Raw genomic sequence first — 24,436 nt, 5'->3', positions numbered from 1 at the left:
CCCGCTCCCCCAACTGCTCCTGTCACGCAGGCCCCGCCGTCATACACAGACTGCTTTCAGCTCCCCATTCCGCATTTCCACGGCTCTCGGTGTTGCTGGCTGTCCAGAAGGCTGTTGTCAGTTCTGGTTTACCGGCACCGTTCAGGAGGTTTCCTTCCCCTTCCGCCTGGACGAGCTGATCTCCTTTTAATACTCTCCCAGGATAACCCCAAGCCTCCAGGGCTCCGGCCTCGGGAGAAAGCGGCAGGGATTCTGGGTTGGTGAGATGGGCCTTGGAGTCTTGTCCCACCTCTCACCATCACAGACACAGAAAATGAAACGGACGCCTGTAGCCCTAAACATTCCAAATAGTTTTGTTCCCATCGGGAGGCCTTCGGCAGCTGTCTCCGAAAAGATGCAACATTTTACCTCCTCTCCCTGCCACTTTTATTTTTCTTCGCTTCGCTGTTTTATGTGTTCTTGTTAAAGAAAGCAAAGCTGTAACGTTGAGAAAGTACCAGGACACTGAGTAATCTCCGTTTTAGCTTTCCTGCCTCCTTTAGGTCGTCCGCACCCTGTCCCTACCTAGCTCGGAGCCCTCCATCCCCACGCGCAAGGATGATCACTTTAGCCTTTCGGAATAACTCTGGAGGTTGGAACCAGTACTCAGGCCCACTGATAGTGACCTCGGTCATGACTGAGTCACAGCCATGCCTTCAGGGGATGATTTGATGCTTGCCTTTTGGGCATGAGGACCGAAAAAGGCCATGCGGGACTTCTGAGATAGTAACACTCGATGCCTTATTCTGCGTGGTGATTTCCAGGACGTACACATGTGTAAGAATTTATCCCACACTTTATTACACATGCATAATACATAAATAAAAATAAACACATCAACAAAGTGGGGAAAAAACCACTCTGTTTCTGGACATGGACGACATTCACTGTGTGTGGTCTGGAACAAGCAGAGAAGGCTTGGGGGGTTGAAGCAAGGACGCGCTGTGGCCCACGGGCCCGTGTGTGTTTGTAAATAACCTCTTATGGGCACAGAGCTCAGTTCATTCATTCATGGGTTCTTTGGGGCTGCGTCTGTGCTCTGTATGCGTTTCCTAGGTCTACAGTAATAAGCTAGCACAATCGGGGAGGCTTATGTAATGGGAATTTCCAGGCTCGTGGTTCTGGAGGCGGGGAGTCTAAGAGGAAGGTGACCGCAGGGCTCTGCTTGCTGGGAAGGCACGAGGGCAGCCTCTGTTCCGATCTACTCGCGCAGCTTCCGGTAGTTGCTTGGCTGGTGGCCGTGTGAAGTCCAGCCTTCACGGTGGTGGTCGTCTCCCTGCGTGTGTCCATCCGTGGTTCAAGTCTCCCCTTTTTTTTCCTCATAAAAAAATGAGACCATCAGTCACATTGGGTTGGAGGCCTCTCCTTCCTCCGTGTGACCTCACGTTCGCTAATGACATCTGCAATGACCCGATCTCCAAATAAAATCCTATTCTGAGGGGCCGGGGGCTAGGGGCTGCGACACCTGAATCTGGGCTGACCCAGCAGCAGAGCAGAGGAGCTGTGACACAGACCGTATGGCCCGCAGAGTTTATACGATTCTCTTGTCCTTACAGAAAAAGTGTGCCAACCCCAGTTCTAAAAGGGGTGTGTGTGTTGTGCACGCGTGCGTGAATAAGAAACTTGGAAGGCTCTTCCCCGGTGCGTTAGCAGAGATTGCCTCTGAATTATGGAATTATGAGGCAATTTAAATTTTAACTGTGGTTTTGATATGTTCCATATTATTTGGGTTTCTAAAATTATGATGTAGTATTTCTTGTAATGTAAGTCGATCGTAAACATGTTTCCGTTGGGAGGAGGACATCATTCCTCTGCGCTCGCTCTCCCTTCCCGCACCCTCCACCAAACTCTCCTGTACCTTTATTTTGGTCTGATGCAAACCTTTCTAAGTAGGCCGCCGTCCTCCACTGTTGGGAGTGCTAAGGGCAAACACGGAGCAGACCAGCAAACTCAACTGTTTACTCACTTGGGCATAAGGATTCTTCATGTCTTTATTTAGCTGCCTCTTGCAACTTGGAGAGAAAAGGTTCTGGCTTTTATCTCGTCATTAAAAATAGATCCTTTGATGACGAGGGCATGGGATGGCCATGAGTCACCCTGTAAAAGTGTGAAAGGAAGTGTGTGGTTCTAGATCGGGCCTCGGGAGCTGGGCCCCAAAATGGTACCCTGCCATCCCCATGACTGGTTTTTGTTTTGTTTTTTTGGTCATTGCAGGAAACTGGACGCTTTCATCTACGATGCGGCGGTCTTGAATTACAAGGCTGGCAGGGATGAAGGCTGTAAGCTTGTGACCATCGGCAGTGGGTACATCTTTGCCACCACTGGTTACGGAATCGCCCTCCAGAAGGGCTCGCCATGGAAGAGGCAGATTGACCTGGCCCTGCTCCAGTTTGTGGGTGATGGTAAGCCCACGGGGGACCCCCGCTGACTTCCAGGGGACCCGACACCCTCGCACTCTCTCTCGGCTTTCCCCGGGTCTTCGTGTCCTGCCTTGACTCACTATTCATTGGGTGCCTCTCGCGTGATACCATGGTTTTTTAGGCTGCTTATAATGGAGACCAATTTTAGACAACGAAGTTTTCAAAAGAAACTTATTTTAAGGACGCAGAAGTGTCTATCTCAGTGAATTTAGGAAAGCGTTGAGCAGATAGGTTTAGGAGAAAAATCAGGAGTGGGAGCAATCCTTGGGCCTTGACGGCAGCAATGCGTAGGTCCTGTCCTAGAGTAGCAGTTCTCAGCGGGGGCCGTTTTGTCCCCTGGGGGGGCACTTGGCTCTGTCTGGAGACACCTTCGATTATCATGCTTGGGAGGCTGTTTGCTACCGGCATCGGGTGGGGAGAGGTCAGGGATGCTGGCCAACATCTTATAAGGCCCAGGACGGTCCCCTTATCTCAAAACACAGAATGCTCTGACTCCCCGTGTTGGTAGCCCTGGGGTAGAGAAATCATGACGTCACATGACTAGGCTCTGGTCCTAAACTCTGTTCTCTAAGTTCTAAATTTCAAATTCCAGTAGGACGGTTCCTGATGCCATGTGAACCAAAGACTCTTTCCTAGATCTGTCAGGAGTGAAGGAGAGGCGATCTCTAGAAAAGGAATATAAGCAGGAATCCCGTGGCTTTCCACTACAGTCTGCCTACTTCTCCTGCCAAAAGACCATTTCCACCCCCATGGGTCTTCGAGTTTGTGGGGACTATGGCGTTTATGGATCGGTATGGGGGATAGGGCGGACCGTGTCTCCAGCTCCCTTGCCCTCCGCTTCCTAGTTGATCTCAGTGCCTGGAGTTCCACGACGTGGTTTTCAGGCTCCTGTCCTGGCTTGAATGGCCTGTTGCTTTCCCTCCGAATTGCCAGCACTGAGGCAGGAAAAGCAAAGCCAGCACAGATGGTAGGTTAACCCTGAGAATGTGAGTAAGCGTGAGTGGGCTACCAAAGCTCAAGCCCAGGGCAGACGCTGCATTCAAGGACAGCTGGAGGTCACGTTCAGAGATGGTTGCCCAATAGACCGTCCCTCCTGGAGCCTGGAGAGGAGATCCGGCAGCCACTGTGGTCAGATGCAACACTGAAAGGCCCAGACGTTCCTGTACAGTGTGGTAGGAATTCGAACAAGGTGCATATTTCCTTGCAACTTTTCCTTCTCTCTCAGCTCCCAGAATGAAACCCTGGATGCTCAGAGTGCCATCAAAACATCTAAATGTGTTTTATATTTAACTCCCAAATAAGAACATCTGATCCTCCGAACTCCCCACAGGGCATTTGTACCTTCTTCTGATCCTGAGCCATGTTCTCTGTTGTGTAAGAGTGATTTGTGGCTGCGTCGGTCAGCTTTGGCTATGAAATCTGAGAGGCGTACCCCACTAGGCGTTTATTTTGCTCGTGGGAGGGCAGGTGGAGTGGAGGAGCTGTGTGTCAGGCTGCAGTAGCCTTGGTGGCTCCGGGCCCCGCTGTGCCCCCGGGGATCCAGTGTGCTGTCTGCTCCGTTTGCATTTATTCTGGGGCTCTGGCCAAAAGGGCAGGAGCCTCCTGGGAGAAGCTCTTTTCTTGCCTGTGTCCCAGGCACGAGGAGGAGACCCAACTGTATGTGTGCGTTTCGAATCTCTGCTTTGCCGAGGTCACATCTCCCAACACCCTTCTGTCTAAAGCAAGTCAGATGGCCCAGCCCAGGGTCAAGAGATCAGAGGTGTGCTCTGCCTTTTATGGGAGGGGTTTGGAGTTACAGGACAAGGGGTGTGGACACCGCGAGGGGTGAAGAGTTGGGACCATTTCCTCCACCTACCAGGCTGGTTGCCCAAGTCCCGTTGAACTAGTCAACGGATGAGGGTCTTGTTTCCATCAGTAGATACCACAAAATCCTGAACTTGTCCTGATCTGATAACCGGCCATTGAAGGACTGAGTGCAAAAACACATGTTCGGATGAACGGGGGGTCGAGAGAGATTTCATTTGACAGGACAATTTTAAACATGGTGGACAGCTGTCAAATAAGTGAGTTCTAACTCTCCTCCTCCTGGGGCTCCTGGCTGTTACTCTGACAGCATCTGCTCGGGAACAGCAACATATTTAGGGAGAAGGATAGGCCAGTCCCCATACTGGATATATTCCTGGGATTCTTTATTATTCGTAATAACTTTATGAAGTGCAGTGTTGCTTCTGCACATTTTACAGAGGAGGAAGTGGAAGCGCAGAGGGCTTGCTAGTAAATGGCAGAGCCTCTCCTGCAGGGGCCTTACTCTGGAAGTGGGTCAATTACATAAAACTGCTTCAATTAATTCCCTAGGTTGCCTATGGAAGTTGGCTACATAGATCCTCTAGGAAGGAGTAATTTAGTGTCTATCTGAACTAAATCTATTGTCCCACTGAGAGATACGTCTGTGAAGGGGGTAATCTTTCTTAGCCTCTGTTGACTTACTGGTAAATGAGTGTATGCAGAAATAGTTACCTGATAAGGTTTGTGCCAGGATGAAATGAGAGGATACATGGAAAGAGCTGAGCTAAGCACAGCAACTGAAAATAGAAACGGTTTAATAACCGATGGCTATGACGGTCATCTCCATCATTGTTAGCATGACCATCATCATCATTATCATCATGGCATCATCACCAACACTATCCCCATCATCACCATTAATACCACCATCAGCATCACCATCATTATCACCACCATCATCACCACCATTACCACCAGCATCGTCTTGGCCAACATCTTCGTCACCATCATCATCACCATCAACATCACCATCACTACCACCACCATCAACATCACCAGTACCATTAACACCACTACCATCATCTCTACCATCTCTACCATTATTATCACCATCGTCATCACTACCATCACGACCATCACTACCATCATTATCACCATCTTCATCAACATCACCATCACTGCCATCACCATCAACATCACCAGCACCATCAGCACCACCACCATCATCACCGCCATCACTACCATTATCACCATCATCATCATCACTACCATCACCACCATCTTCATCATCACCATTATCATCACCATCACTGCGATCACCATCATCATCAGCATCACCACCATCGTGATCACCATCGTCATCGTGATCACCAGCACCACCACCATCACTACCACCACCACCATCTCCATCTTTATCATCAGCACCATCATCACTGCCATCATTATCATTATCACCATCACCATCATCATCACCACCGTCTTCATGGTTACCATTCTCCACCTCAACCTCCTCATTGTTGTCCATCCACAACTCCACTGTTCAGCAGAGCCTACTTAGTGTTGTGTTGGTAATAAAAGTATCATGGAAACAAGCTTTATTTTGCTGGGCAGAATTTTTATTTGCCTATTTGTGGCAAATAAAAAATTACAAAGTAAAGGCCCCGATAGTCCAGAAGTGCGTTCCTTGTACTAGCAGAGCACCTAGATTCTTACACATATCTTCTGCACTCGCTCATTGCTTCCCTGGTCGCACTTGGGATTGGGAGACACATCTTCTCAGCTTCATCTTTAGAATCCATCTGGAAGCAAAGACTTGGGAGAGAAAATGATGTTGCTCCAGGGGGCGTCTTAAGTTAATCTTTCCGGAAAGCCATGTCCAATTCTGAATGTCTCTCTAGGAGTAAATACATGAATTAACACAGCTGCATCAATATTTCACTTATCTTACGCAGCTTCAGCAGGATTAATTATGCTCTAAAATTAGACCTGTAAAAAGCACAGTGCTAAGCAGTACCTCATTATTATTCATCCTCCAGAATGGAGTGTTTATCTCTTGTTATAGAGTAGCTTTGGTGGACGATTACGAGTCTAATGAGTGTCAAAAGTGTAAAAAATTTTCCTAATGAGCTGTGTAAATATAACCTTTGAGTGGAGTGTTTGGTTATGGGAGGAACCTCTTACATGAAGCCCGCCAGGCATTTCCCTAGGAAAAGGACTGGTGATTTCTTTTAAGGGGTACACAGGATCCCAGTAAGACCTGACCTTACCTTTTCCTAACTGTTGTGTCCTTTCTGAGACCATGGAGGGCACTGTGGGCATCTCTGGTTCTCAGTACCTCAGTAACCACACTCATGGATACTCTGCAGCACTGATTGTCAGAATCCAGTATTTACTGAGAAACATACTTTTCTAGGCACTGATGTTCCAAGAGGGGGATGTTGTGGTCTTTTTACTCTCCCCTTCAAGGAACTTGCAGTCCTGTTGGTTGGCAATGTATGAACTTTAAATATCTCATCTCAAAATAACATATTTATAATAACTTATATATATGAATTCATATATGCATAAAAATAGATATTCTTAGGTGTCTTGGGTAGGTGAGAGAGGAGTCAAAAAGAAATATGCAATATAGGGAGTTTTAATGGAAAGAGAAAAGGCAGAGTCGGTCTCTTCTCTCTCTGCCTGCCTCACTGCCTACTTGTGATCTCTGTCAAGTAAATAAATAAAATCTTTTTTTTAAAAAAGAAGAAACATGGGATATAGGGGGTTTTAATGGAAGAGGAAAAGGCAGAATAGCTCATGAGGAAAATGAGTATAGTAAGAGTTCAATGGAGAAGAGACTGGGCTAGAGTTCGTACAGCTTCATTCATTAATTCATCCAGAAACCAGCCAATCTCTCTTGAGTACCTGGTATGTCCTGGGCACCTACGAGGTGACACTTGATGAAGAACACAGAGATGAGTCAGTCTGGGACCTAAAAAAATGGCATTTCTGGCTTCAGAGGAGAGGTTAAATGAGATCTGTTAGGTTCCCATCAATCTCAAGGATTTTGTAGTTTTTTAAAAATGTGATCCTGGGATTTGAGGAGACAGAAGGAAGATCATAGAGGTTAAAGCCCTTTTGGTGTGTAGAGGCCAGCAAAAAGATACTGAGAACAAGGTTGTCTAATAACATTCAGCATCAAGCGATGCTGAGGAAAAGGAAGGAAACCATTGTTTTTGTACCCGTACTCAATGGCCCGGCATGATGCCAAGTAACTCACAAATGTTCTTAGCAACACCTTCCTACGGTATTCCGGGGTACATCTTACTGTCTCCATGTTGCAGAGCAGAAAAATGAGGTTCCATTGGGTTAAGTGAGCTACAGCAGAGCTTTCACAAACTTTGGTGTAAACGGGAATCCAGATCGGGGGTGGGGGGGATCGTCTCCACCGCCAGCTTCTGTTCCAGTCCCTCTGGAGCGGGGGAGCCCAAGTTTCTGCATTTCTCCCATCCAAGTACTAACCAGGCCCGACGCTGCTTAGTTCAGGTTCAGGGTGGTACGGCCGTAGAAGAGTTTCTGCATTTCTAACAAGCTCTAGGGGATGCTGAAGCTGCCGGTCTAACGGATGTCACCCTGTATGGGTATTTTTTTTTTCTTAAGATTTTATTTATTTGACAGAGACCACAAGTAGGCAGAGAGAGAGAGAGGAGAAAGCAGGCTGCCTGCTGAGCAGAGAGCCCGACGCGGGGCTCCGTTCCAGGACCCTGAGATCATGACCTGAGCCGAAGGCAGAGGCTTTAACCCACTGAGCCACCCAGATGCCCCCTCGTATGGGTTTTTACAGCTCACGTAATGCCAGTTCTGATCGTCTTTCCATTAAACCATGCTCTGGGGGAAAAAAATCTTGGTTGCTAGTGGCCAGATCACCTTAGCTATAAATAATATGCTCTAGCCCTGAGAGGCATTTAATCTTCCTCTTTGTACTCTGCCCAGTTTTCGTGGTTGTTGGTTTATTTTTAAACATAGAAATACATTACTTGCCCCTGGTAGCTCATCTGAATTCACGGAACCAATCCAATCAGATGTATGTATGTATCATATATCTTTATAACGTACTAATACACCGCATTCTGCTGCTAACGTCGTATGAATAGGGCGACTCGCCCAACCCCTCTTGCTGAGACGTGCCCCGTTCAATACTAGTTAGTGACCCCGGTTATATCCTGTTTGGGCAGGATGACAGCATATGCGAAATGTTCGAAAGATACCATATATGTCATTTCAGCTGGATAGGTCCCGGGGGACCCCTCTGGCCATTTGCACTGCAACTTTGCATGTAATTGTTGTAAAGACTCACCCAGATCGATAACAAAGTGGACGGGACCACTCTGGGGGCTCTGCTCTTGTACGTATAGGGCCTTTGCTGCAGTAGGACTCAAGGGTTTTGGAAACCACGGCTCCAGGATTAGCAACACTTATGCTCACCGATCGTGGAGCGGGGCGTGCTGGAGGGGAGTCCATGGAGAAGCCCACTCCCTGCTTCCAAGTGGGTCAGCGTGAACCGTTCCTGATTGCTTTGTTGGCTGCCGTGTCTCTCCCTGGAGCAAGCAGGACGGCTGGGCTGGTGAGGGACCCCACGCTGCCGGCCAGAGTAGAGAGCATGTGATTACAGAAGTTCTGTGTGTCTAATTAGGATTCTCAGAAATTGCTTGGAGCCGCTGCATGGGTTGCTAATATCTTCCTCCCTGCCTTAAGCTTAATATCTTCGGGCTTGTGTCTGAGTCTCGGGTAGAACTGGACACCCCCGCAGCTTGGGTGGTGATAACCGCCCGTGCCCCCACTCCGAGGGTGGGCTTATCCCTAAGTGGACTTTGCAGCCTATCTTCTTAGGCTGGCTTAGGAATGCATGGGCAGCACTGGTCAAGGAGCTCACTGGGGGCGGGGGGGGCGCTCCTAAATGTTTCCCCTCATTCAGCTTTCTATTTTGTCGGCAATTCCACCATTTGAAGTTTTCTCAGAGAAGCAAGATAAGCCTGGAATCTTCCATGCAACTCCCTTTAAAAATGAAATTCCTGGGCCCCTGGGTGGCTCCGTCGGTTAAGCGTCTAACTCTTGGTTTTGGCTCAGGTCGTGATCTCAGGGTTGTGACATCGCGCCCTACATGGGGCTCTGCACTGGACATAAATCTGATAAAGAATCTCTTTAAAAAAAAAGAAAAAATTCCTTCTTCCTTCTCCTTAGCCCTTTTCCTGATTTGGTACTGGACCTATCCTTCAGTCTACGCATCTCCCTTTAAGATTCCTTAAAGACCACAGCTTTAAAGTAGGTAACGTTTATCAGCCGTGAATGCTTTCAGCTCCGAGCTCGGTGTTCTGTGGCCTTCCGCAAAGCAAGGCCAGTGGAGGGGCGAGATGGAAGGTTCTGCAGAGTCCTATCTGCATGATCTCAGGCGAATTCATTTCTCTGAATTCCAGTTTTCTGATCCCTACATCGGAGTGGTTTGGGGATGAAACGTGAAAATGAACGGGGAGAGACGAGCCCAGTGTTGAGCACGTGTTAGATGCCTGCTCACGGCCAGCCTCCCCGTGTCCCTGCCCCAGCGAGGGGCACTGCCTTCTCAGTCCCTGGAGGGCAGACACTGTCAGGCCTGTTTTTGTTGCCTTCGGTCTCCCGTAGGAGTCGCTGCCGAGCTTGGCACACAGTAGGTGCTCACAGGGAGCTCACTGATGAGCGAACAAGCAGGCGCCGCCTTCCACGGTTTACTCTGCCTGCTCCTGTGGCCCAACATCGGTTTTGCATTGTCTGTGTAACACGGTGTTCTAGGAGGGATAGAACCGGCAGGAAGATACGGTTCCTGGCTTTTAGCATTGAAACGGCTCGTAAATGGTTCCCCAGTTTGTGGTCTCCGCGTCATGCGGGTAAACAGGAAAACCAGTGTTTTCCTCCAGGTTTAGTGAAGTGTGGCCCCAGCGCGGAATCTGACCACTGCCTGTTTTTTGGAAAATAACGTTTTATTGGAACATAGCCATGTCCGTCCACTCGGGAACCGCCCAGGGCCGCGGTCACCCCGCACGGGCAGCGTCCAGTTGCCGTAAGTACCCCCGAATTTTGCAGTCTGGCCCTTCCTTGAAAAAGCATGATGGCTTCTGGACTTAGGCTCTCTGGGGGAGACCAGAAGGGGCAGAGTAGACTTGAAATTCGAGGTTGTCCCGTTCTCCTAAGGGAAGGGGCAGGTGGGGAGAGGGAGGAGGTGGTGGCCCAGGGGAGCCGTGGAGAACAGACTCGGAGGGAGGTGTGTGCGGGCGACCGGGCAGGTGGGACTCAGCCTGGGCGGCTACGGAGCACGCCACCCTGGTTCCTCAGAGCAGCAGAAACTAGAAAAGCCTCAGAGGCAGCGACCGCCCCGTCTCCGTGCTGCAGCGAGGCAGGGACCAGGGGCTGACTCACTCCTGCCTCGGAGGCCTCCTCATCTGTCTCCTGCTGGCTTCTCTGCCGGCAGTTCTTCGTGACATAGGTCCCCGTGTCCTCGGATGACTCAGCAGCACCCTATTGCAACCAGCAGCCTTGGCCCATTTAAAGAGATAAACACCAGAATAAGGGGGTGGGGGGCTGGGTGAGAGGAGGTGCCGAGGACCGGAGAGCCCCCGGTGCCCCGAAGAGATGGTTTACGTTTCTCTAAACGGATCCGCCACCTGCTCACTGTCATTGTTATAGGCGTTTGTAACAAGAGGTAACGCTTACCGAGGGAGAACTGTGGGTCCCAGAATAGCTTCGGTCTTCCTACCTATTAATTTCATTCGGTGCTTGCAATGGTTACATGGCATGATCATTAACCGCTGGGTGCAGATGAGGAAACTGAGTCACAGGCAGGTTAAGTCATGTGTCCAAGCTCCTAAGGGGCACATCTGAGATTGGGATGTAGACAGATGGGCCCCAGGGCCTTTGCTTTAACCATGATGCAGGACTGCTTCCCGTGTGATGTAACTCTTAGAGACATCTCTCTGTCTCTACCTGGAAAGGGTCAAAGCTGTGACTGAAATGCATATTAGTCAGAACCCAGACTCTATGGCCGTTCCTCTGTCGCTGGAGGAACAGCATTGGTCCCCTGCGGGTCATACTGGGCAGAATAACTTGGCAACAGAGGGTGGGAGATCAAGTGACCTCTGCTTTTTTCCCATTTTTCCATGGAGAAGGAGACTTGTCCATGCCCCAGGCCCTGGCATCATGGGAACAGGCCCAGCCTCATTTTTGAGCTCATTCAGCCCTGGCAGTTTGGGGAAAACTCAGGACCCAGAAGCCGGAGATGAGAAGGAACGAAACAAGGGCAGAATGTAATTAAGAGGAGTCAGATGTTTGGCCCGGATACAGGCTCACAGAGCGGCCTCTCCAGGTTCACAAAGACCCATCCCGCTGCCGGAATTGCCTGCTCCCCACAGAGCTCCTCCGAGCTGCATAATCCCCAGCATTTCAGAAAGTTACTGTTCCTCCCTAAATGGGTTTTAATCAAATTGAGACTTCAAAGGCAGACCTCACAGTTTGGGCTGAGCCCGGCTACCTACTGTATAAATCACAGACTTTCTGGCCAAGTGAGCAAGACCAGACACCATTGACAGAGGCCCCCGATTTATTAACTCACTTGTTCATTCATTCATTCACCCTGCCTCTAGACATTCACGCAACAAAAAGTAACTCGGCAGCTTCTAAGCTCCAGGTGGGGGAAAGTAAAAAACGAGAAGGTCTGTTGCCCTTAACGGTTCCTTTCCCTGTGAAGGGCCATGGCTCGTCTGTGTCCGTCAGACTCGCTTGGAGAGCCTGTTGAAAGTCCAGATCCCTGCTTTTCACCCCATGGGGCCTTTTTTAACACTCTGGAATCCCTAATGGCCAGTAAGATTTAAGAAGCACTCCTTAGACTAACGCTGTTTAGCACTTAGACGCGTTATTCTCTGACTGCCAAGCACAGGACACGGAGGCCAGCGGCCAACAGGTCACTCGTCTGGGCTCCGTGTAACCAGACCTTCGGAGGTTGAGAAAACACGAGAAGTAAATTGTGTGGAACGTGTAAGCGTCAGCTGATCACCACACGGCGGTGCACAGTCACCACAGCGAGGGTCGCTGGAGACACTCTGTCTGAGTGCATGACTTTTTCCCCCCAGCCCAGCACCTTCGACGCTGTACCACAGGGGGCTGGTGATCAGTGACCATTTTGATGCCCTAGCAGCCGAGTCACTCTGACCCTCCTATGACCTAAAATCCATGTCCACAGCCCACTATTCTCTGAGAAATGAAATGTTTCGAGAGGAGGAAATGAAATCTGTCCTAAGCATAGATTAGCAATAAAGGGTTTAACTGCTTCTTCATTGGCCTGTGACCAGATGGTACCATAAAAATTAGACTTGTTTATCTCCCTCCTAATTTTAACTAGAGACATATTTGGAATAATAATGGAATGGCACTTACTTAAGGAACAGATAAAATCCATAAATATCCTGGAGGGCCATTGACTTTCGCTCTGTGCTGGAGAGCACAGAGGGTTTTTCATGGGCGCAAGTTTGCAGTGAATTTCCCGATCGGTCCCCGGAGATCCAGAGCTGCAGTGTTTATGACCAGCCTGACGCCAGGATTAGAACAAGGTCAGCGGTGCCAGATTCGGGCCCGACAAGCAGTGAATTGCTCCAACCAGGGAAAGTCAGATGTCAAGAGAACCGTCAACGCTGAAATGAGACACGAAGAATGACTTGCTGGGAAGTCAAACGTTGATGTCACAGAACCCGATGTGGGAATTACCGGATGGATACACACCGGCCCCAGATCCCTTTCAGTCTATGATTTTGTAAACACTTATTTGGAAAGGCAATGTCATAGCCACATAAATCACCCGGTCTGCTACCTTAACATAATTGTTTTCGGTTGAGGTATTACCGTCTGGGCCTTTTTCTGGCAGACGTGTCGCTTAAAATACGTTTAATAAGTGGTTATATACACTTTTTCTATATTCCACTCTTTTAAGTTACATTATATTTGGGATCTTTTTTCAGGCCATTACATAAGCAGGTCCTCATTAAATGACTTTAATTTGTGCATAGAATGTCATAGTCATTGTTAAACCATAATTCATTACATTATTTTCCTACTGGTAAAATGTCCCTTTTTTTTGCTACAGGATATAATGATGGAAGGAACCTCTTCATGCCCCCCTCCTTCTTTTTTTGAACTGTTTGTAACAAACTCTTCGATGTAGAATTTGAAAGGTTCATGGCTATAAACATCCTCAGGAGCCTTGGACCTATAGTGTCGTATTAATGCCCAAAAGGCTCGCTCCCATATAAAAGTACTATGCACTGGTTCTAAAACAGCCGAGAAGGCTTGAGCATTAGTGTTCTTTCTGCTGTTTCAGAAAGTGCATCTCAGTGTTGCCTCAGAGTTCCCTGGATTAGTGAAAATGAAAAAAAAAAAAAAAAGGAAGTTGTCTTTTCATCTTTTTTGGCCATTTAACTTTTTACATATGGATTTTAATGGACAGTTTCTGTATCTTAGTAACTTATTAAAACTTTGATTGTAATATTACACACACACAAAGTCCTAAATATAGCAACATGGGGTGTATTTCAGCTTAGAGCTGAAATATATCAACTGATGTCTCCTAGCTCTGTGGTCTTGGGAAAGTTATTTACCCTTTGTAAGGGCCACATTTCTCCCCTTTAAATTAGGGATTGTAGGGGTGCCCGGGTGGCTCACTGGGTTAAGCCTCTGCCTTCGGCTCAGGTCATGATCTCAGGGTCCTGGAATCGAGACCCTCATCCAGCTCTCTGCTCAGTGGGGAGCCTGCTTCCCCCTCTCTCTGCCTGCCTGCTTGTGATCTTTCACGTTCTCTCTGTCAAATAAATTTAAAAAAAAAAAAGATTTTAAATTAGGGATTGTAATGGCACCGGCCTCACCAAGTTCAATGGTATAACATCCGAGAACTGCTAGGTATAATACTCGTCCATGGGTACTCAGCAAGTATCACAGATATAACATAAGAGTCTCCCTAAATTGGGATCTAGTCTTACTCATGTATATATTTTTTTAAGAAAATCTTTTTTTTTTTTCATTTTTTTTTTTAACTGCTCGAATCAGGGTTCTTTTTTTTTTTTTTTTTTTAATTTGTTTGACAGAGAGAAAGATCACAAGTAGGCAGAGAGGCAGGCAGAGAGAGAGGGGGAAGCAGGCTCCCCGCCGAGGAGAGAGCCTGATGTGGGGCTCGATCCCAGGACCCTGAGATCATGACCTGAGCTGAAGGCAGAGGCTTAACCCACTGAGCCACCCAGGTGCCCCGTTAAATCAGGGTTCTGCTAACTACAGCCCACATCGCCCTGAAGGCTGTTTTTGTTGATAAAGTTTTATTGGGACCCAGACACAACCTTTCATTCACAGCGCATGTCTGAGGGTGCTCCTGTGCTGCGGGGGCAGAACGGGGTAGTTGGGACAGAGACCACGGAGAGCACAGAGCTGAGAATATTTACTGATTAGACCTTTTCAGAAAGATCAGTGGCTTTTGGCTTCAATATTAAAGGACAGCATGTTCTTTTGAAATAATTCCAACAATATGGAAGAATTTAACATAACTCATCCCTCTTTATCCTTTAAGAACTTTTTCTTTGTAAAAAAAAAAAAAAGTCATGTTTCTAAAAAAAAAAAAAAGAGGTTTTCTTTTTAATTTGGGGGGTAGAAAGTCCCTTTTTTCCCCCTTTCCTTATTTTCTCTCTTAACCCCCAAAATGGAAGAATGTTTCTTTTTTCTTCTGTAAGTTATAACACACATTCATTACATTGCATAAATCTCAATGTCGAAATAATTTTTATACAACTGTGTGACCACCACTCAGATCAGAGTCAAGAACATGGCCAGTACCCCAGAAGCTCCCTTCCAACCAGCTGTCCCCCCGAAGGTGACCACCATTCTGACCTTCATGAATATGGGTAGTTTTTGCCTCCTTTTGAATCTCAAATATATGGTAGAATCATAAACATCTACTGTATCTTTTTTTGTATCTTTTAGGACATTAATCTGTATCAGTCATATAACTAAAACTCCTATTTATTCATTACTGCATGGTAGTGCGTTGTATGACTATACAGCAGTTTATTTTTACATTTGCTAATGATGAACATTCGTGGTATTTTCCACTTTTGTCTGCTTTGAACACTCTTGTACCTTTTTGGTGCACGCAGGCACTTAATTGTTTGGGAATATACCTAGGAATGAAATTGCTGGGTCACAGAATGTGCATATACTCTGTTCTAACAGATACATCCAAACAATTTTCAGAGAAAGAATGACCAGCGTAGGTTTCCATCAGCAGAGCGTGCGGTTCCCATAGTTTCTGAGGGCCCTGTCTCTCCCCTCCAGGACAGAGGTACGATGGGCTAGTGTCACTGCAGGCAGGAGTGTTCATGTTGGATTTTGTTGTACGACCATAGCCCATAGTTGAGAGACCCGAGTCCCTTCTCCATCTCCATTCTTATATAGAAGGAAGCAAGAGGTCTCTAGTGATCCCCCCACATACTTTCCTGAGTTGGCGTCTGAATTTAACCATGCCCCATTCCCCTGCACTCTCCCCCTCATCCCTGGCAGTAGTCTCACCTGGGACCTTTTGTTACTTCAGATTTGGGAGCAGGAAGAAGAGGTCCAAGGAGCACCGCCACCTGTAAGTGGGGGAGAGAGCTATCATTGAGGTCGGAGAGTTCTTTTTTTTTCCTTTTCATTAACATATAATGTATTACTTGTTTCATGGGTACAGGTCCGACATTCATCAGTCTTAGGCAATTCACAGCACTCACCCTAGCACATACCCTCTCCAGGGTCCATCACCCAACCACCCTACCCCTCCCCACCAACCACCCCCAGTGCCCTTCAGTTTGTTTCCTGAGATTCAGAGTCTTTTGTCTGCCTCTCTGGTTTCATCTTTTTTCATTTTTCCCTTCCTTCCCCTAGGATCCTCTGTCTTGCTTCTCAGATTCCTCGTATCAGGGAGATCATATGCTAATTGTCTTCCTCAGATGGACTTACTTCGCTTAGCTTATTACCCTCTAGTTCCACGTGTTGTTGCAAATGGCAAGATTTCGGTTTTTGATGGCTGCATAGTATTCCGTTGTATGTATGTACACACACACACACACACACACACACACACACACACCCATCTTCTTTATCCATTTATCTGTTGATGGACATCTAGGTTCTCTCCTTAGTTTGGCTATTGTGGACATTGCTGCTATAAACATTCAGGTATATGTGCCCCTTCGGATCACTACGTTTGTATCTTTGGGTAAATACCCAGTAGTGCAATTGCTGGGTCATAGGGTAGCTCTATTTTCAACTTTTTTGAGGAACCTCCATGCTGTTTTCCAGGGTGTCTACACCAACTTGCATTCCCACCAACAGTGTAGGAGGGTTCCCCTTTCTCCGCATCCTCACCAACACCTGTTCCTGACCTGTTAATTTTAGCCATTCTGACTGGCGTGAGGTGGTATCTCATTGTGGTTTTGATTTGTATTTCCCTGATGCCGAGTGTTGTGGTGCACTTTTTCATGTGTCTGCTGGCCATGTGGATGTCTTCTTTGCAGAAATGTCTATTCATGTCCTCTGCCTGTTTCTTGATTGGATCATTTGTTCTTTGGATGTTGAGTTTGATAAGTTCTTTATAGATTTTGGATACTAGCCCTTTATCTGATATGTCATTTGCAAATGTCTTTTCCCATTCTGTCAGTTGTCTTTTGGTTTTGTTGACTGTTTCCTTTGCTGTGCAAATCTTGATCTTGAAGTCCCAATAGTTCATTTTTGCCCTTGCTTCCCTTGCCTCTGGTGGTATTTCTAGGAAGAAGTTGCTGTGGCTGAGGTCGAAGAGGTTGCTGCCTGTGTTCTCAAGGATTTTGATGGACTCCTGAGGTCTCACATTGTCTCACATTTAGGTCCTTCATCCATTTTGAGTCTGTTTGTGTGTGGTGTAAGGAAATGGTCCAATTTCAATTTTCTGCATGTGGCTGTCCAGTTTTCCCAACACCGTTTGTTGAAGAGACATTGGACATTCTTTCCTGCTTTGTCAAAAATTAGTTGACCATAGAGTTGAGGGTGTATTTCTGGAACCTCTATTCTGTTCCATTGATCTGTGTCTGTTTTTGTGCCAGTACCATGCTGTCTTGATGATGACAGTTTTGTAATAGAGCTTGAAGTCTGGAATTGTGATGCCTCCAACTCTGGTTTTCTTTTTCAATATTCCTCTGACTATTCGAGTTCTTATCTGGTTCCCTATACATTTTAGGATTACTTGTTCCATTTCTTTGAAAAAAGTTGATGGTATTTTGATAGGGATTGCACTAAATGTGTAGATTGTTCTAGGTAGGATAGACATTTTCACAATATTTGTTCTTCCAGTCCATGAGCATGGAATGTTTTTCCATTTCTTTGGGTCTTCCTCAATTTCCTTCACGAGTATTCTCTAGTTTTCTGAGTACAGATTCTTTGTCTCTTTGGTTAGATTTATTCCTAGGTATCTTATGATTTGGGGTGCAATTGTAAATGGGATTGGTCTGAGCATTCTCCTAAGTTGTAACCTACGCTCTCCATAAAAAGACAAACTGGATCTTCCTTCTGTGTTGGTTATGGCCAGCACTGCCAGCAGTTCTGCCTATAAAGGTCTCATTTCCCCTTTCTCTTCTTTCCTTTTCTCCATCTTCCCTCATATCCTCCTTCCTTCCTCTCCGCCTTTGCTTTCCTCTCCACCCTCTCCTTCTCCTCCACACCACAACCAAATCCAGAGTACCCTTTAAGTCCCTGCATTGTTCTGGGGGATGGGGAAGGCAGAGAAAATGGGCAATGGACGTGATCCTTTTGCTTAAGGACTCCACAGTCTCGGGAAGCTGGTGGCCGAAACAAAAGGTGCCAAAAAGCGGGGACGCTGTTTTACCTGCTAAAAGAGCGAGTGTTTTCCACGTGGGACGCGGGATTATCGCTATCCTTTTCCTTCCCCCTATACGTCTACAGCCTTTTCAAATGCAAGGACCCCTTTGTGGCATTAAAAAGCCCTCCTCGTGTAGGAACAGGATGAGTCAGAGGATTTTCAGGACTATCAATGGAGAAAATGTGCAGTTGTCCAAAAGTTACTGTGGATTCATTTATGCTCACCAATACGCGTGCCTTCTGAGTCCTGGCAGCTGGACCGTCTAGGGGTGTAGGAGGCAGACGGATGCAGCCGACTCCAGAGGTGCTGGGCATACCCAGGATTCACCAGTGACGTCTTCCTGCAGCCTTACTCCAGAGAACTGGTTCTCGCCAACCCCGCCTTCTGTTGGAAAACTATGGCCATGTGCATTGCCTGGTGTCTGATGGGACAGCCCAACCTCTGTGCTCTTCCTCCTCCTCCTTCCTTAAGAGACACAGAGTGGGGACCCATTGCACAGATTCCCCCGACTCCAAACTGCTGGGTTGATCCGGTGGCCTGCGGAACCCCAGCCCGATGACGACCCCCAGCAAGGCCTCCTGCGGCCTCGGGCTCCATCCACAGAGCAGAGATCTCAGCTGGGAGGTCGTAGCAACACACTGATGCCCAAGAAAGCCTGTCTCTGTGTCTGGCTGGATCCTTTTAGGCTTAACCCTATTTTTATGTTGCTTTTGTGACTTCTCAGCATTATACAGAAATGGAAGATTCTGACATTTCAATAAGAGAGACACATCTTCCAGATTTAGTCTCCATGTGTCCAGAATCTTGTACTGTCCCTACCACCACAACCTTACTCTGTTCCAAGTCCACGGACTGGAAGAGTCCCAAATCGGACCAGCAGCTTCCTTCTAGGACAGCTGGGCAAGGAGAGCATGTGGTCCCCACCCTGCAGACCCTGGGCTGTCCTCGCTCTGGGGACCACAGTGCAGAGCTCACAGCCACCAGACCTGTTCTCATTGAGAACACCGGCCTGTCGATGATGTTGCCCTAGATTCTCTACAAAGAAAATTGTTCTTTTGCCATTTCCAGTACCATGCGGGCTTCTGAGGAACCTGAAGTGCCCAGTCCCTGGGCCAGACATGAAACGGGCTTGAAACGGGGTCAGTTCCCCTCTTGGTGTTCACAGCAAACCCCGACGGGATCAGTGGCAAGCTCATCCTGACGTCTTTCGGCTATAGATGGAAGTTGCTTCCCGCTGGGGAACCACCAAACTCTATCGCTTGACTTCTTTGATTGGAACTAACTTGCCCTGAGAGTCAGGCTTGATTTCTGGGCTTCAGACATTCTTCCTGACCCCCTCTGCTTGGGGCTTCCCAGGTTCCTTCCTCTCTTGGGCTTTTGCTGATGCTCAAAACAGCGGATCACAGGCTAATCAAGGAGAGGAGCCTCGTGCCATCGGCAGTCAACACGGCTGTACGGACCCCCTGCGGTGGGTCAAGCCCTGCGCCAGGGACTGGGGATACAAAAAGAATATGGCAGGATGCCCACCCTGAATAAAGTCACCTCCTGATGGGGACTTAGATGCCAATGGCGATTAGACTCTAGCGTGACAGATGTCCTATTGACGAGAGACCCCGGGTCTTGTAGAAGGAGAAACCATGGTCTTATACCTCCATTCTTGTGCATTCAGGGAAGACTTCCTGGAAGTGGAGACCTCTGAGCTGCATTCCACAGGTAGCCATTGGCAAGATTTCAGCATGACCCCATGGAGCAGGCATATCCAGAGTAAAGTGCAACAGGCAGTGGTGATAAGGATTACAATTCACAGTGGACCCTTATCAGTGTCTCCCTGCAAATTGGTTTCTCTCTGGGTCACCACATACCCTGGGAGCAGGAGAGTTTAAACTGCATGTCCTGCCCACCTTGGAGACCAGGACAGGGCCCCAGTGGTGATTATATCACTGGGATGGAATTTACTGGAGACTGCCGCACTGTGTCCCTGTCCTTCTTCCCGTCTGCCATCCGCACGCATCTGTAACAGCCTGCCCGATGCGATGGGTGAGAACGCGGCTTCGGTCCAACTGGTCTCATCCAATGGCTCCCTGTTCCCACGACACCCCCATTCCTGAGCACAAAAGCCAAGTCCTTGGCAGTTGGCTCCTTCTTTCATTGCTTCTTCCTTCCCCCAAATTCTGAACCTCTCTCTGATGTCCAAATACTGCCTGTGCACACCCCATCATTTCATCTGGCCAGAAAGCCTGGCTTGCGCGACGCTGTCTCCCACAAGCCTCTGAGCTCACAGAACCCAAAGACTATGCGCTATTTGACTCCGAAACTACGGAGATGCTGCTGACCGCGTGCTCAGTGCTTTAGAAATGTTTTTCTCAATGAATGAGTGAGTGAGTGAATGAATGCAGAAGGGAGGGAGGCAAAACCAAAGGGAAGTCCTCAGAGAACCAAAAACCTCACTTGACGGGAAATGAAACAGGACATCAGAGCCAGCGTCTCAAAACCACACATGGAATCTCCCCATACCAGCACCACGTAGGGTCGGGTGCTCTGGCTGGAAACCACGAGAAACTATGTAGACGTGTGCCCTCAAGGGTCCATGGGTGGGCTGATCTGAGAAGATGCATGGCAGCCTGTTCTCAGGCCCTGACAGAGCCTAAAGGGTACAGCTTCGCAGTGGACTTTCTACAACCGACCTCGGGAGAAATGCTCAGGAAGTCTGAAGGCCGGTCACGTGGCGCGCTGTAAAATCCTTTCCTGAAGCAATCCCCTTAGCGCTCTGACCGTCTTGCAGAATAGAATGGAATCTCATCTGAAAAGCTACTGCCATCCCTCTGGAAATGCAGAGAACGAGTCCGAGGGCAAATGAGCTGATTCCTCTTACTTTGGACATAACAGATTCTTCCTGCAGGGCTCAGCCTCCTCTCCGGACATGCCTTCTGCAACTGCAGGCTCCGTGGATTGGCAGGGCAGAGGGAGGGGTGAGTGACCCACACCCCTCACCCCTGCCCAACCCTGCCCCCCGCCCAAGGCAACAAAGAACCATGTGTGCAGGGAAGCGTGCTGAGTAATGAGTGTTTGCCAGGGGAGGGTCTGTGCAGCCTCATTCAACTCCAGCACGACTCCTATGAGCCAAATACCATTGTGCTCCGCTGGGTACACACACGCCCGAGACGCTGAGCAAATGCCTCTCCCTGCCTCATCTGTAAAATGGGTATGATAGCGACACCAGCCACAGCTGGTTGATAGGAAGGCCACGTGGGTTAATGTTTTAAAATCCTAGTACAGTGCGCGAAATGGAACGGAATTGATGGCAACTCCGTTAAAGAAGAGAATAGGAAAATAGATGAAGGAAGGGACGAGTGGCTGGATAGGTAAGTAGAATCTCGGGGCCAAGGTCAGATGGGTCGTAGGTGTGGAAGGCAGGTGTGTGTGGGCAGAGAGGCTCACCCCACCTCCTGGGGCAGTCTGGACCTGCCGGGATGGCTTGTCATGCTCCCCAAACTCTTCGGGGAAGGGCGCTCCCTTTTGGGGCTCATTCTGGTGTTTTCTACCTGGGATTTCTGGGATGGTGTGTGTCTGCATTTTCATTGATTCCTTCTCGCCAATGAGAAATGCATGGCTAGTACCTTGTGAGCGAGAAGCCGGACGGGTATCCCATGGCCTCCTGCAGCACCACAGCCCGAGCCGAGCGTGGAAGCACATGCACGGCGCTGTCTCAATTATTCTCGCATATTCCCTTTTAGATTTTCTATCTTTCTGGCTCCCCCCTCTTAATGTCCCCCCCCACCCCCATGCGGACTCTGCCTTTTAGTGGCCACACGGGGAAGGGAGAGCTGGGATGCCTGCTCTGGGAGCCGGCCTCCCCGCCCTCCTCAGGCCGGCGCAGAACCCCGAGGTCCGGAAGGATACCTGGAGCACAGAGCATTTCCCCCCAAAGACCAGACCCAGCAGGACTTCTGATCGGACATGACGTGCATGGCTGCATAAGTGCTCTCGGATACGCAGGAGCTTCCCGTCCTTCGAGGTACGAACAGAGGGGGAAGCTTCAGCATCACGCAGGGATGAAGACAGCGGGGGCCAGCTGCCAACTCTCAGTGGCCCAGGCTGCCTTGGCTCCCCGGAGAGCGCTCAGCCTCGGTCTTCCCAGCAAGATCGCGTCTGCTCGGGCAAACAGAGTTAATTGTCCCCCTTCCCAGCTCCAGTTCACAAGACCACAGTGACGGAGATCACGGCCTCTTTGCCATGGAAGAAACGGACGGCAGAAGGAGCATCTCAGAGCTGCTGCCTCCACAGCTGGCCTTCGCCGCCTTAACCCGAGCCGAGGACGCACGCGCTGCTCAGCCTCCTGCTCCCGAGCCCGTGGCAGGTTCCCTTTGGATCTGTTGTTCCTTCTACTTACCTAGAAGACAGACTCACTCAGCAGATCTGAATGTGTCTGCAGTGCTGGCTAATTTAAGTCTGAGGATGCGAGGAAATAACTAGAAGCAGAAAATACAGGGGGTGCCTGGGTGGCTCAGTGGGTTAAGCCTCTGCCTTCAGCTCAGGTCATGATCTCAGGGTCCTGGGATGGAGCCCTATGTGGGGCTCTCTGCTCAGCGGGGAGCCTGCTTCTTCCTCTCTCTCTCTTTCTACCTACTTGTGATCTCTTGTCTGTGAAATAAATAAATTTAAAAACAAAATCTAAAGAAAAGAAAAGAAAATACAGATTCAGTCCTTGCAGTGTGCTGTCGGCCATGAGAAATATCAGAATCATAAAACACCTGATCGCCCCTGAGGAGATTACAATATACTTGAGTAAATTAAAAACAAAATAAGAACGTATTTGAACTACAGTTCTGTGTGCCAGGAGAAGACCACGAGGCGGGAACTAAAGGACTTCGAAGTGATGGCAGCAGAGGCCGTAACTGGGATTGAGGTCAGGGCGTGCGCCCTCCTCACATGATCCCAGATCGCCTTCCTGGGAGAGAGGTGTTGGGTCAGAGGGTGGCGGAAAGCGCTTTATGTTTACCCCATGAAAGGAATCCAGGGACGTTTCTTCCACCCAGATGCACCCTGGTCAAGGCTCACAAACCCAGCTGTGTCTGGGACGACCCCAATGGGAACAGAGCGAGGTGCAGAGACCCACTTTTGTGTCCTTGCAGAGTCCAAAGGGAGAGGGACGGCGGCAGCGTGCTGGGGCATTGAAGGGAAGGTGTCCGGGTCTCTGGGAAGAGGAAGCCGTGCTGTACATCAAGAGGCACGTGGCAGGCAGAAGCAAGGGGATGAACCGAGGGCTGCTGGCTGGACAGTGATGTGATACCACAGAAGCCCCCCAGGACAAGCACGACCCGCGGCAGCCCCCGCAGGCTGTTGGAAGGACAGGAACGGAGACCAAGAAGCCCCTTCCCATGCCTGCGCCGCTGATTAACCCCATTCTTCCTGCCAGGTGATGAATTTAGGAAAGGATAAGTTTCCTGACTTTCCCCTCCTGTAAATGTGAATGTATTTTTAGCCATGACAACAAAAGGTATACATGTCTGTGTGGTTGTGGTACGATGGGAGGCTAAATGGACAGGAGCCCCTTTCCTGCTGCAAACACATCCCGGTGCAGGATCAGAAGGGAGTGCTCACACACTCACACATTTGCACGCACTGTGATCAAAACAACGGGGAAGACTTGGGTGCCGGAGACAGAGGGGAATGGGCCAATCTCACATCACCTTCCGCGGACACTCAGCAGCCTAAAGGGGTGTAGGGCACAGGGGCGGAGACCAAGGCTTTAGCATCTACAAATGGAGGGGTGGTGGGTGGGGGCTGAACTGTGCAGAGAGCAAAAAATGATACCCCTGCATGAATCTGAGAAATCCCAGTGAATCAGCGCATCTGTGAAAAGACTAGGAAAAAACTGTCCATCAACACGAAAAAAGTACAAGAAGTTTTTGCCATCTGTTTGAAGCTCCGAGGGAGAAATTAAAACCTGGATGACTGGAGGTCCAAGCGTGAACCCGTGGCAGGGACAGCCACATGTCTCATACTAAAGCAGGTACGTTGGAAGCCTCTTGAACCAAGGCTGAAGCAAACTCAGCACCCTGCTGTAGGAATGTTTTTCCTCCAGCCCAGTGTGCTCAGGGGCCTCGTGGGGTTTAGAGGGACAGCAGCCCTGCTGAAGATGAGCTCATCTCCCGAAGTTACAAACCTCACAAAGAGGAACTCCACGGCGAGAGCCAGCACATGCAGCAAGCAGACAGTGTGAACCCCAGGAACCAATGTGGTGGGCAGGAGGAAGGGCAGAGACTAATCT

At 48.8% G+C, this 24,436-nt stretch overlaps 1 protein-coding gene across 2 annotated transcripts in view; it reads left to right on the top strand.

Annotated features, from left to right (window-relative positions):
* The window catches only part of GRIN2A (glutamate ionotropic receptor NMDA type subunit 2A), a 378,157-nt gene that overhangs the window by 337,174 nt on the left and 16,547 nt on the right, over positions 1 to 24,436 (top strand). For both annotated transcript variants that reach the window (XM_044232754.1, XM_044232753.1), the window contains exon 10: positions 2,254 to 2,441. In XM_044232754.1, coding sequence (XP_044088689.1) covers positions 2,254 to 2,441 — 188 coding nt within the window. The remainder of the gene's footprint in view (positions 1 to 2,253; positions 2,442 to 24,436) is intronic.

The sequence above is a fragment of the Neovison vison genome, chromosome 14 (genome assembly GCF_020171115.1).
Source record: "Neovison vison isolate M4711 chromosome 14, ASM_NN_V1, whole genome shotgun sequence".
Classification (NCBI taxonomy): domain Eukaryota; kingdom Metazoa; phylum Chordata; class Mammalia; order Carnivora; family Mustelidae; genus Neogale; species Neogale vison.
This window is presented reverse-complemented; position numbering and strand designations above follow the sequence as displayed.